The sequence below is a fragment of the Carex rostrata genome, chromosome 4, assembly GCF_964058835.1.
Source record: "Carex rostrata chromosome 4, lpCarRost1.2, whole genome shotgun sequence".
Taxonomy (NCBI): Eukaryota; Viridiplantae; Streptophyta; class Magnoliopsida; order Poales; family Cyperaceae; genus Carex; species Carex rostrata.
Window position 1 is genome coordinate 6,368,742 of NC_135921.1, and position 13,691 is coordinate 6,382,432.

A 13,691-nucleotide genomic window follows, 5' to 3' on the forward strand; every position below is an offset into this window, starting at 1 on the left:
TAACATAACAATTGGTAAAACTATTGCCTCTTTATTACAAGTGTTTCAACACATGACAGTTGTATTACCTGGGGCTGGATCATCAGGGCTACGCCAGGAAGTGACAACCTGGCGTGCACCGGTTCTGGTATTGATCCCCATACGCATTCCCTGGATGTACGTATCGGTCATGTGATCAAAGCTCTTCCAGAGAACTGTGTCATCGGCACTTGCATCTGAGCTGGCAACACTGAGGATGAGGTTTCCTTCATTCGATAATTTCAATGTTGTAGAATTTATAGATGACGTGTTGGTTGTCCATATTGTAACTGTCATAAAAACAAAGTACAACATTTTATGTTAGTCTATGCAAAATAATTAAAGCTGCAATTTGAATTTTGAATCGTTGAAGAATTCTACATTTTCTTTCGGTGGGGGGGAGGTGAAGACTATTCCTGTAGGTTAAATTCCATTTATAAAATTATATACCTTTGCATTAAACATTCTGAAGTATCTTTTTCCACTTTTTAGTCTAACATGATTGGTGCCTACAGCCAACAGTTAAGTTTGAGTAAAAATTGTACCATCTAAAATAAAATCATTTATGTTTTTTCTAGATCTGAACTCTGAAGAGTATATTAAAGACATTCTGGACCTAAACGGATTTGATGCCTATAGCCAGGGGCGGAAGAATGTAGAGGGGAAAGGAGGCTAAGCACCCCTGTAAACTGAAATTTTTCATTTTAATCCTTTGAAACTTTTAATTTTTGCAAAAATTATTACTAATAGCCCCTCTTATAAAACGAAATTACGTGATACTTATTCAACCAGCCCTCGAATCTCATTCCGGTTCCGCCCCTACATATAGGGGAGCTAATTTCTATTCACACCAATAAAAATTCCATGAATTTGTCTCTGCTGAGTCATAAAGGGAGGCTTGGGCAAATTGAAAATGAGAAGTTGCAACTGGAGGTTAACTGTTTCAGAAAAGAAAACGAAAAGATGGCAACTATATAAATATTGAACCTTGTCCTTGTATATTTTAGAAGAAGAAAAATTTACAACCAGGACCTGGACCAATTTTCGAACTTTATAGTAACACCACAACTCCCATTAGCCGTTTCCAATGCTAAAACCAAAAATCACAGTCTAGTCCTTTCGAATTCAAAAAAAAAAAATCTAGTCCTTTCCAAAACAAAATTTTGCAATTTACCTACCAAAATTGAAGCAAGCACTTGAAAGAACTAAAACTTACCATTTGCAGTTCCAGCAACTAATTCCAGATTTCCAGAATCCGTGAGAGTCAGAGAAGCTGATGAGGAAGGAAGGATTGGGTTTTCACGATTACCGATCCATATAGTCGATATCGGGGAGATGCCATGGTACCAAATGGCAACGTACCGGTTTGAAGAATTTCCAGGACTGAAAAAACCTAATTCAAACACGTCATTTGCTGAGACAAGGGTGGATCCATCGACGGTGGAGATAGATTGGCCGGGTTTTAGAGTGTCTGTGGTGGCGGCATGAGATAGAAAGCAGAGAGAGGAGATGAGAGAGAGAAAGAGAGGGAATGAAGAAGAAGAGAGCATTGGTGTGTTGTGAGCTAGAGAGAGAGGATGAACTAAACTGTCTAAACAGGTGTTATTTGTGAAGAAAGAAATAGAAATGGAAAAGTACTGAAAAGTGGCTGCAGGCTGCTTGACAAGATTATAGTGGTAATAATAATAATACTAAACTACTAGTCGGGTGGTCTTCTATGGAGGCCTCAAATTGGCATCCATGTCAAAAGTATCTCGAATTTTGAGTTTAGATCTGGACTGTCAGATCTATTTTGGCACGAATATTAAAGGATCCGTTTGCATTCCAATTCGGGTCGCATCGGCCAGGATTCTGATCGAACGGTCCCAATTTAAACCCAAAATTTGAGTTACTTCAGAGAATCTACCGTTAATTTAGAACGGGCGGTTGAAATTGAGTATAACTATTAAGCTCCTATCCAATTGTAGGAAATTGAAGCAGATAACTACCGTTAATTTAGAACGGGCGGTTGAAAATGTAAGAGTTTAGATCGTATTTCAATCGTCCGATTAGAATCCAACAGATGACAAGTTTCCTCAGGCTATCTCGTGATTTTCTTACAGTTGGAGAGGATCCCTGTCTGTTTGATTGGAGTAGTTAAAGAAAGAGACGCCTCCATTTAGTGAGACTGGAGCGTGTTTGCGTGTGAGAGAGAGAAGTGGGCTATATATGGTTTGACTGTGGTTTGGCTTTAGAGGTAATTCCTGCCTTAGGTGGATATGAAATTTGATGTATTTGTCAAATGCGCTCGTGGATTTGAATTTTTGACTTTTAGTACTAGTTATAAATAGAATTATAATCTTTTGAATTTCAAAATTTCAATTTTGAATATTTCAAATCATTGAAGTAAGAATTTTGAAGTTTTAAGATGGTTAGATAGAAAGAATAACATCCTATAATTATGTATTTTCGTACATATATACTTACTAATTATCTTTTTGTCAACACAGTTTTGTAAACTTGTTCTTATTATGTATTATGGAATCAATTTTTGTAATATTATAAATATTCATATCATTAGCATCTCAAATTAAAGATGTTCAAATTAATGTTAGAAGTCAATATTGAGAGAGAGAAGTGGGCTAGGGTTTGGCTGTGGTTTGAATTTGGAGATAATTCCTGTCTTTATTTAGGTATACATGAAATTACATGTATCTGTCAAATGCGCTCGTGGATTTGAATTTTTTACTTTTAGTACTAGTTATACATAGAATTATAAGAGTAAAGCTAGCGTGTAGCATATATATGCAAATATATGCAAAATTTTGAAAGTTTCGAGTTTATTTGCTACACGGTCAAGTAGTCAAAGAAATGAACATTTTATTATAAGTTATTTTATATATTCAATTTTTATTATTTCTTTGACCACTTGACCGTGTAGCAAATAAACTCGAAACTTTCAAAATTTTGCATGTATATGCATCACTCATGAAGTACATGGATTTCAACGATTTGGATTTGGCATTTGACGTCGATCTGATATACTTTTGGAGTTATGCTCACCAAACTTTCTTGGTGAGCATGTCACACGCTAGCTTTACTCGAATTATAATCTTTTGAATTTCAAAATTTTAATTTTGAATATTTCAAATCATTGAAGTAAGAATTTTGAAGTTTTAAGACGGTTAGATAGGAAGAATAACGTTCTATAATTATGTATTTTCGTACATATATACTTACTAATCATCTTTTTGTCAACACAGTTTTGTAAACCTGTTCTTATTATGTATTATGAAATCAACTTTTGTAATATTATAAATATTCATATCATTAGCATCTCAAATTAAAGATGTTCAAATTAATGTTAGAAGTCAATATTGAGAGAGAGAAGTGGGCTAGGGTTTGGCTGTGGTTTGAATTTGGAGATAATTCCTATCTTTATTTAGGTATACATGAAATTACATGTATCTGTCAAATGCGCTCGTGGATTTGAATTTTTTACTTTTAGTACTAGTTATACATAGAATTATAATCTTTTGAATTTCAAAATTTTAATTTTGAATATTTCAAATCATTGAAGTAAGAATTTTGAAGTTTTAAGACGGTTAGATAGGAAGAATAACGTTCTATAATTATGTATTTTCGTACATATATACTTACTAATCATCTTTTTGTCAACACAGTTTTGTAAACCTGTTCTTATTATGTATTATGGAATCAATTTTTGTAATATTATAAATATTCATATCATTAGCATCTCAAATTAAAGATGTTCAAATTAATGTTAGAAGTCAATATTGAGAGAGAGAAGTGGGCTAGGGTTTGGCTGTGGTTTGAATTTGGAGATAATTCCTGTCTTTATTTAGGTATACATGAAATTACATGTATCTGTCAAATGTGCTCGTGGATTTGAATTTTTTACTTTTAGTACTAGTTATACATAGAATTATAAGAGTAAAGCTAGCGTGTAGCATATATATGCAAATATATGCAAAATTTTGAAAGTTTCGAGTTTATTTGCTACACGGTCAAGTAGTCAAAGAAATGAACATTTTATTATAAGTTATTTTATATATTCAATTTTTATTATTTCTTTGACCACTTGACCGTGTAGCAAATAAACTCGAAACTTTCAAAATTTTGCATGTATATGCATCACTCATGAAGTACATGGATTTCAACGGTTTGGATTTGGCATTTGACGTCGATATGATATACTTTTGGAGTTATGCTCACCAAACTTTCTTGGTGAGCATGTCACACGCTAGCTTTACTCGAATTATAATCTTTTGAATTTCAAAATTTTAATTTTGAATATTTCAAATCATTGAAGTAAGAATTTTGAAGTTTTAAGACGGTTAGATAGGAAGAATAACGTTCTATAATTATGTATTTTCGTACATATATACTTACTAATCATCTTTTTGTCAACACAGTTTTGTAAACCTGTTCTTATTATGTATTATGGAATCAATTTTTGTAATATTATAAATATTCATATCATTAGCATCTCAAATTAAAGATGTTCAAATTAATGTTAGAAGTCAATATTGAGAGAGAGAAGTGGGCTAGGGTTTGGCTGTGGTTTGAATTTGGAGATAATTCCTGTCTTTATTTAGGTATACATGAAATTACATGTATCTGTCAAATGCGCTCGTGGATTTGAATTTTTTACTTTTAGTACTAGTTATACATAGAATTATAAGAGTAAAGCTAGCGTGTAGCATATATATGCAAATATATGCAAAATTTTGAAAGTTTCGAGTTTATTTGCTACACGGTCAAGTAGTCAAAGAAATGAACATTTTATTATAAGTTATTTTATATATTCAATTTTTATTATTTCTTTGACCACTTGACCGTGTAGCAAATAAACTCGAAACTTTCAAAATTTTGCATGTATATGCATCACTCATGAAGTACATGGATTTCAACGGTTTGGATTTGGCATTTGACATCGATCTGATATACTTTTGGAGTTATGCTCACCAAACTTTCTTGGTGAGCATGTCACACGCTAGCTTTACTTGAATTATAATCTTTTGAATTTCAAAATTTTAATTTTGAATATTTCAAATCATTGAAGTAAGAATTTTGAAGTTTTAAGACGGTTAGATAGGAAGAATAACGTTCTATAATTATGTATTTTCGTACATATATACTTACTAATCATCTTTTTGTCAACACAGTTTTGTAAACCTGTTCTTATTATGTATTATGAAATCAACTTTTGTAATATTATAAATATTCATATCATTAGCATCTCAAATTAAAGATGTTCAAATTAATGTTAGAAGTCAATATTGAGAGAGAGAAGTGGGCTAGGGTTTGGCTGTGGTTTGAATTTGGAGATAATTCCTGTCTTTATTTAGGTATACATGAAATTACATGTATCTGTCAAATGCGCTCGTGGATTTGAATTTTTTACTTTTAGTACTAGTTATACATAGAATTATAATCTTTTGAATTTCAAAATTTTAATTTTGAATATTTCAAATCATTGAAGTAAGAATTTTGAAGTTTTAAGACGGTTAGATAGGAAGAATAACGTTCTATAATTATGTATTTTCGTACATATATACTTACTAATCATCTTTTTGTCAACACAGTTTTGTAAACCTGTTCTTATTATGTATTATGGAATCAACTTTTGTAATATTATAAATATTCATATTATTAGCATCTCAAATTAAAGATGTTCAAATTAATATTAGAAGTCAATATTGAACGATGTACATATGCTGATGTTGTCTGATACCATTCAAAATTTGTTGCATCAGATTTCTTTTATAGCATCAAAAGTTAATCCTACTAAAAAAATATACTTTAATTGTCAAATATATTGTTAAACATGCTCCGAAATTTGTTAGCATGCTATGATTTAAATATAGTCCTAAAATAATATACTTCAATCTTTGTTATAACTCAATTTCTCAATTTATAAATTATGAAATATTTGTTCAATACAGAGTCTATTATACAGTCATATTAATTAAAGAAACAGACAGTTTTTAAATTTGCGATTTAAAAATCTGAACAATTTTGATTCCCCGTAAACAACTCAAAAGTTGAGATATCTCTATCATATGAACTACCAGTACTAATGCTAACTTCAGGTCTTCATGTTCCCAGTTTCCGAAGAGATTACACAGTCTTCTTCAAAAGACATGCCATAGAAGATCTAAAGAGAACAGTAGCTTCCGACAAGGGTCTTGACTCTTGAGGCATGTGATGATGTGATCTAGGAGATTGATTTAATACATATTTTATTTGTTTCTTTACAGTTGGGATTTTCTAGAGTTTAGCTGCCAGAATAAAATAACAAAAATCTCTAAATTCCCATGACGCATACTAAGCGTAAATAAAACTGCCTCCTTAAACTTATAAATCTTACAATATCTTTGACTGTCTAGCTAATAGACTCCCATGGTACCGAGTTAAAATCCTTAATTTCACATTCCTAGAGTCAAATAATCATAGTTCATAGATGGAGAGAAATGTTAAGAAACCTAATATGAATTGAACCTTCTTTTTTCGAAATTATACAAACAGGAATCATGAGTAAAGTCAAATAAAATTTGGCCAGGAGAAAAGAACTTGTTCTCCGAAAAAGTAATTATAAACAATCTGAAATTTGGTGATAATTGAAATTTGTTCAGAAGATAAAGAAAAAGAAAAGTCAAATTAGATAAGACTTTTTGCAAATGAACATATTTATTGGAAAAAGAAAGGTCATATTAGATAAGACTTCTTGTAAATGAACATATTTATTACTTGAAGTAAATAAATTCTTACTTAATTAGAAGAGAACCAACAATAAAGTAATTTAAAATTAGAAAAAATAATTGTTTCCTTACAAGAGGATCGGAATCTCCCTACAATTCCATGCATCATCTCTTCCGTGTCAAACTCTTAGGAGATGAACACGAATTGAATATTGTTTAATAGATATTTGATATTCAAATAGTTGTGGATATGGATAGGGTATACATAAAATTTAGGGTTATGAGAATTGTCCCTCCACTCTCATCCTCCATTATTCTTTCAATTTTATTTGTTTAATCTCGTCCACATTTCTCACGATCTATGAGCAATTTTGCGAATCTAAAACCACGAACGTTTTCTACGCAATTTTATCTTTCAAATGAGATCCATGATGACATACTTTCGAGCTCATCGTCACACAAGTATTTATACCTCATCATCTAAATATTTTATACCTAGTATTTTCTAAATATAACACTGCTGACATTTAAAAGTATTAATATCAAGTATTACAAGTATTTATACCTATGTGGTTAACTATTTTTGTTAGAGAAATGTTACGCAGAAACGATTGGGGAATGTTGATGCATAGATGCGGGGTCAACGATTGAGGATAAATACTTACAATTATAAGTATAAATACTTGCACGATGAGGTATAAATACTTGTGTGATGATGAGACCGAAAGTATGTCATAATGAATCTCATTTGAAAAATAAAATTGCGTAGAATACGTTCGTGGTTTTAGATTCGCAAAATTTCTCATAGATCGCGATAAATGTGACGACATTGAAAAAAAAAATCACCTCTAAAAACGTGTATGATTTTTCTCCCATGTAGTTTGAATGGTTCCCCCATATAGTCATATCAAGTTAGACATGCAAGTATTAATATCTTAGTTTGTAAGTATTAATTTATTATCTTCCAAGTATTTATACCTAAGATATAGGGAGGTGAGAGTGAAGGGATTCATATAATTATTCTAAAATTTAAACATATACAAATACATATGTGGCTTTAAATTTCATATGTATCGTTTTGTTAATGCCGACAATCCAATGAGGAAGATATACATTAGTTTAAATATGTAAAAGAGAATATTTTATTTATGTATGAATGTTAGTTTATTGGAAGATATACATTAGTTTAAATATGTAAAAGAGAATATTTTATTTATGTATGAATGTTAGTTTATTTATAACATCCATATTGTTGTATGGATGTTAGATTGGAAAAAGAAAAATACTTCATAATATCTTTGTCATATGTAATTTACAAAAATAGCTTCATGTATGGATGTTGTGATTCGTATACGTATCTGAGTTTATTTGTATTTATAAAATAATAATGTATACGAATTAGTCAGACCACTATACGCTTGGAATAAGCATGAATAAAGATTAAGGATGCCACACCAATGGTTATTTCATATCTCTGCTAACAGTCAATTTTATTTTTCATTTACTTCTAAACATAATATAAATAATAATAATAATAAATACATAAAAGATCTTGTGATAATATATAGTTGTTGAAATATAACTAATAATTTCTCATTATTATAATCAATAATTCTAATGGACACATGGATTGCACGAGGGTAAATGATTACGAATTGCAGAGTTGGCAACTTAGTACCAACCAAAAGAACACTTTAAAAACCGGAGGCCAACCAAAAAAAGAATTTGTATCCTCTGAGATATCTCAAACTTTGCGTGACTTTATGGAAAATCCCAACCGTTTAAATTCGTACTGCACGAGTTTCAAAGCACAAATAATGCTGACCCTCTACATCCCCCCGAATAGGGAACCCGTATCCTCTCAGGTATTGCACCATTATTGCAGAGGATTACTTAATTTACGGTTTGAGATTAAATCTCAACCGGCTTGGGATTCGGGTCACTGTAGGGGGCCCCATTTTTGGGCTTTGAGATTCGTGCCAAGTTAAAAAGTACGGTTCAGATCTAGTAATTGTAAAAGATTCCCTTATCAGGTATTGGAGAGGATGTGAATTCCCGAATAGGCACCGGACACGTCGGTCACGCAAAAGTTGAGATATCTCAGAGGATACGCACTCCCAAAAAAACACAGTGTCACGCTTGCCTTTTTGTGTGCTCCATACAGTTGTCTACTTCTCTGTAAAGAAAATTGCTTTTTTTCGCTTTTAGGTAGATAGTGTGTAGTGTGTACGCGCTTGCCTAAGGGCTTCATCTCAAAAAAAAAAAAAGTGTGTACGCGCTTCTATAGTTCTATTCTATGATTCTATCTGGAGTTCGTATTCTCTTGGATATCTCAACTTCTGCGGGACCGACGTATGCGAATTTATTCTATCTGCGTAAACCTATTCGGGTATTAGGGTTTAGGGAGTTCTACAAACGTGACATTTATCTACATAGTCAAACGTCAAAGAAATAATAAAATTTATATATACAAAATAATTTATAAAAAAATTATTTCTTTAACCGCTTGACCTTGTAGCAAATAAACTCTAAAATTTTAAAATTTTATGTGTACATGCATCACTCATAAATTTCAACGGTTTAAATTCAGCGTTTGAAATCGATTCGATCGATATACTTTTGGAGTTATGCTCTCCAAACTCTTTTGGTGAGCACATCACACCTTAACTTTGCTCATATATGTATATCTATACTGATATTTGTATCTAATTTTTCAAATACGAATTAGATATTTGTAGTCCCTAACGACACCTGGGGGGGGGGATAGGGAGTTTTAAAGACTCTCTAATGCTTTTCGGTTACACCCTCTAAACTAACAAGTCAACCAAACAACCAATAAAGTATGTACAAGTAAAAGTAAATGGAGTAGAGTTAAAGAAATTTGACATGCAAGATAATAACGGAGTTCGGCATAAAATATCATTCAAAAAGAAATGATACAACTCCTGACACGTGAGCCCAACAAAGGTGGGAAGTTACGGCCTAACTCGTGCACAAAGTGAGCCTAGAAGCTTGAGCTGGAGAGTCCCAATGGGCTCGTCACACAGCTATTGATATATGTGAGCGGAAAACGCTCGAGCTAATGAATCTTTTTCACGCTCTACAAGCAGGAACACTAACTAGGATGGAAATGCTCTAGAATTAAATTCTAGACACTAAACTATATCTCAAAGAAAATAAGTCGAGTAGATTTGAGAGTGTTGAGAGGATATTGAAGAATCTTTCAAGAATGTACAATAAATATTTTTTGAATGTAAGAGATGGCTAGCTTGGTCAAATATGATGTGAGGTAACTTCTTTTATAGCGGTGGCTCCAGATTTGTCAGATATGTTCAGACAAAAGTGATCCGTTACGAACGGATTTTACGAATATTGAAATTAGGGTTTCTACAATAATTAAATTAATATTAACCGTTCTGAACGTTTATGTCCATTCGTAACGGTTAGTACCATTTATCCCACAAACTACTTGATAAGCGTTTCAACAAATCACAACCGTTCACAATGGAAGCAAATTGGAAATCTCTATAATTTTATGATTTAATCTGTTCTACGAGGTTTGTTCCATTTCGAACAATTGCTTTCAGAAATCAACAATTTTCAAATATACTTTACTTAACTACTTGATTATTACAAATCTATAGTTTCGTAAAGTCTTGTGTTTATTTTTTTTTATTCTTCAAATAAGTCTTGCAATTAAAATCTTCATGAATCAAAATATTTATGTGGCTGACATTTAGAAATAAAATACTTACAAGAGATAATCTGATCAAAAAAGGATGGGACGACCCTACTACCTGTGTTTTTTGTACATTACCTGAAACAGTTAACCATCTTTTTTTGCATTGTATAGTTGCCCAACAAATATGGCATTGGATGGGCCGAACGCAAGATTTCTACCAGAATTGGAGCTCCCTTAAGGATGTGTTTCATTTTGCACTCTCCTTGAATCCTAGTGACAAATTTGCTTTTCTAATTGTGTTTAGTGCTACTTGTTGGACTATTTGGAAACATCGCAATGAAATTTGCTTCCAACATGTATCACCCAAAACAGTCCGATCTTTAATAAATCTCATACTTTCTCTTGTTTCTTATTGGACAGGTAGCCCTCGGATCAAGCCGAAAGTGAAGGATGCTACTTACAAATGGATGCCCGAGACAATGGATTTTATACCTCTCTGAGTTATCTGGCCAGGAGATGAAGTGAGCGAATCCTTCCACTTGATTGATGAATCATTGATAGAGAGTGTGCACTCACACTGATGCCCGTTTTACATTTGATGCAGCAAAGTTCTAGGGGCCGCAATCGAATTTTCTAGATTGAACTTTGGGGTCCTTTGAGTGTATCCTCTTCTATATATGAGGAATAGCATTGGGTTAAGTATCTTTGATTTTTCTGCAATTGCCCAACTGGGATATATATTAGGTATATGTGAGATCAACTATGTTTTGTCTTTGCTACTCTGTGTTGTTTCTGTCAGACAGTGTATGTTTCGTTTTTTTAATGAAACTGGGTCTCTAAGACCTTTTAAACCAAAAAAAAATCTTCATGAATCTTGATTCTTCTCATATTAATATTGTAATATTGAAGGTCTTGAATCTATCTTTGATTCTTCGTATTAATCTTGTAAATAAGGTCTTGAACTTACAAATTTACTCAATTATATATATGAATGATTAAATTTAACTAATGTATGTCTTACAAATTATATCAAATAAAATACTTAGAAAATTACATACAAATAACAATATTATCCGCTCCGTTTTCATCCCTATCCAGTAGATGTAATATATAAGTATATATGGATGGAATATACAAGAGAACCGAGGAAGGGAACAAGAAGAGTTTTCCATATATATATGTAATTTTGTTCTCCTAATTAATTAAGAGATTTGACTGATCATGCATTAAATTGAATCCAATCATCCATAAGCTTGATAAAGTTTGATTAAGAGAAGTCAATATGAATATAAAAAAAGATGGTTAGGTTAAAAGTGTTAAAGATAGGTGTTATCTAAGACGGTTCTTTGATTGGAACAGCAAACTACTTCACGATCGACATTGGCAAAGACAAGTTGTCGTCGTTCCCCCTTTTTTTTTGTGGCCATCGTTATATTTTTACTGTTTTTTCTAGAATGAAATGAAGATTACAAATAGTCTTTCGTGACAAACACTGAATTCCAAATATATTACCTTCCAGTTCAACAATAAGCGTCTCAATTAAATAAAAAATGACCGATTAGTCATTGTTAGTGGAAGGTATTTTGTAAATTTAAACGATTAGTTGGCCGTGAAATATTAATCGAATAATTATTTTCTGGGATCCACAGTGTTTCTTGTTCATGTCATATCTTCTTCATCAAAAACCTTGATTTTAATGATCACAAACTCTATAGAAAGTAGATTTCACATATTTTAGTTGATTTAGTTTGTACCTATATAAAAAAAAACAAATAATGAATGGTAATTTTATTGTTATATTTTGTTCTCTCTAACAGGAAAATGCATGGTTTTTGAAAGTTTTAATTTTATAAAAGTGATTTTTTTTCTCTATATTTTTTTTGTGAAAGCGATGAATTTTTAAAACCTATTATTTTATTTAAAACAAACAAAATAATAATAATAAAGGTGATTTTTTTCTACTTTCAAGGTAGCAAAAATTCGTTAATAATTCCCACGTTTCAAATTTTGTTTTGTCACCCCTCGGATATGACATGAACAATACATATATGAGTTTCTATTCTCAAGTATATAAGCAACTTATTTGTGAATATTTGTGTATATATATTAAAATAAGAATACTAAAAATCTGATCAATTGGCCACCATATATATCCTCGTTTTTAACAAAACATTGTTTATTTTATTAACGAGCATTTGACATAGACTTTTTAATAAATCCATACACTGAGGTACATTTAATGTATTTATTTCAGGTGCTTTAGAAAATGAGGTTTAATCTATTTTACCAACAAGCAAACACAGTATATGTAAGACAATGGTCTTGAGAAGTCAAGCCCCAAATATATATATTTATGAAACCACAACTAAAATAAAATTAATTATGTAAATACATCAGCATTGTGCTATCAGATATTTTAAATAAGGTAGGTATCTTCTAGAAGAAGTTCCAATTGCAAGTCTATTGCTAGTTGTAGAATAATAATGGAAAATAAGTACAAGTATAAAAAGAATATATATGTTTCTTTTTAAAACCGTCTCCCACACACTTTTAATCCAGCACTTTTTTTTTTTACCGACTAGTTCTTTCACCTTTTTAAAAAAAAAATATATATATATTTATTCCTCCTTCTTTCCTTTTTTAGAGATATGTTTTGTTTGTCTTTCTTCTATCTTTTTCTTTTTAAATTTTTCTTGAAATTTTACTCTTTATATCTTACTTTTTAGAAGATTTTTGTTAGACCGTAATTAATGTAAAAGATATAATTACTATATTAATTAATGTACAAAATATTTATACATTAGTATAAGCATCTGACTTTTTTAAAATATAAACTCTGTTTTTTTTGGGATGAATACCAGTTCTGTAACTTACTGTTTGTATAACACTTCCCTTGTCAGAATAAATATATGTCTATTTAGTATAAACACATATTCTTTTAGTATGTAATATTTATTAGTATAAACATTTGTTATATTAATAAAAATATTTCTTGTTTTAATATATACATCTGTCTATTTATATAAGTATATATTATTTTAGTATAAATATATGTTCAATTAATATAAGCTATGTCTGTACGTTTAGTATAATCACCATCAAGTGATTGTGTAGGATGAAAGTATAAGCATATTTTATACTGAAGGAATAAACATCTAACAATAAATTTATAAATATTTAACAGTATAAATATAAAGATCTAAGAGTAAAGATAAACATTCATAAACCCTGTTGGAGATGGGGTCCTCAAGGGAAGTTTACCACTAGATCTCTGTATACTGTTCTTA

At 31.1% G+C, this 13,691-nt stretch overlaps 1 protein-coding gene across 3 annotated transcripts in view; it reads right to left on the reverse strand.

Annotated features, from left to right (window-relative positions):
• Positions 1 to 13,691, reverse strand: part of LOC144552881 (G-type lectin S-receptor-like serine/threonine-protein kinase B120) — a 39,320-nt gene that overhangs the window by 5,512 nt on the left and 20,117 nt on the right. For 2 of the 3 annotated variants that reach the window (XM_078300906.1, XM_078300905.1), the window contains exon 2: positions 69 to 308. In XM_078300906.1, coding sequence (XP_078157032.1) covers positions 69 to 308 — 240 coding nt within the window. Of the gene's footprint in view, positions 1 to 68; positions 309 to 1,234; positions 1,647 to 13,691 lie in introns of those variants that run through there. The other variant, XM_078300907.1, reaches the window with a different exon arrangement.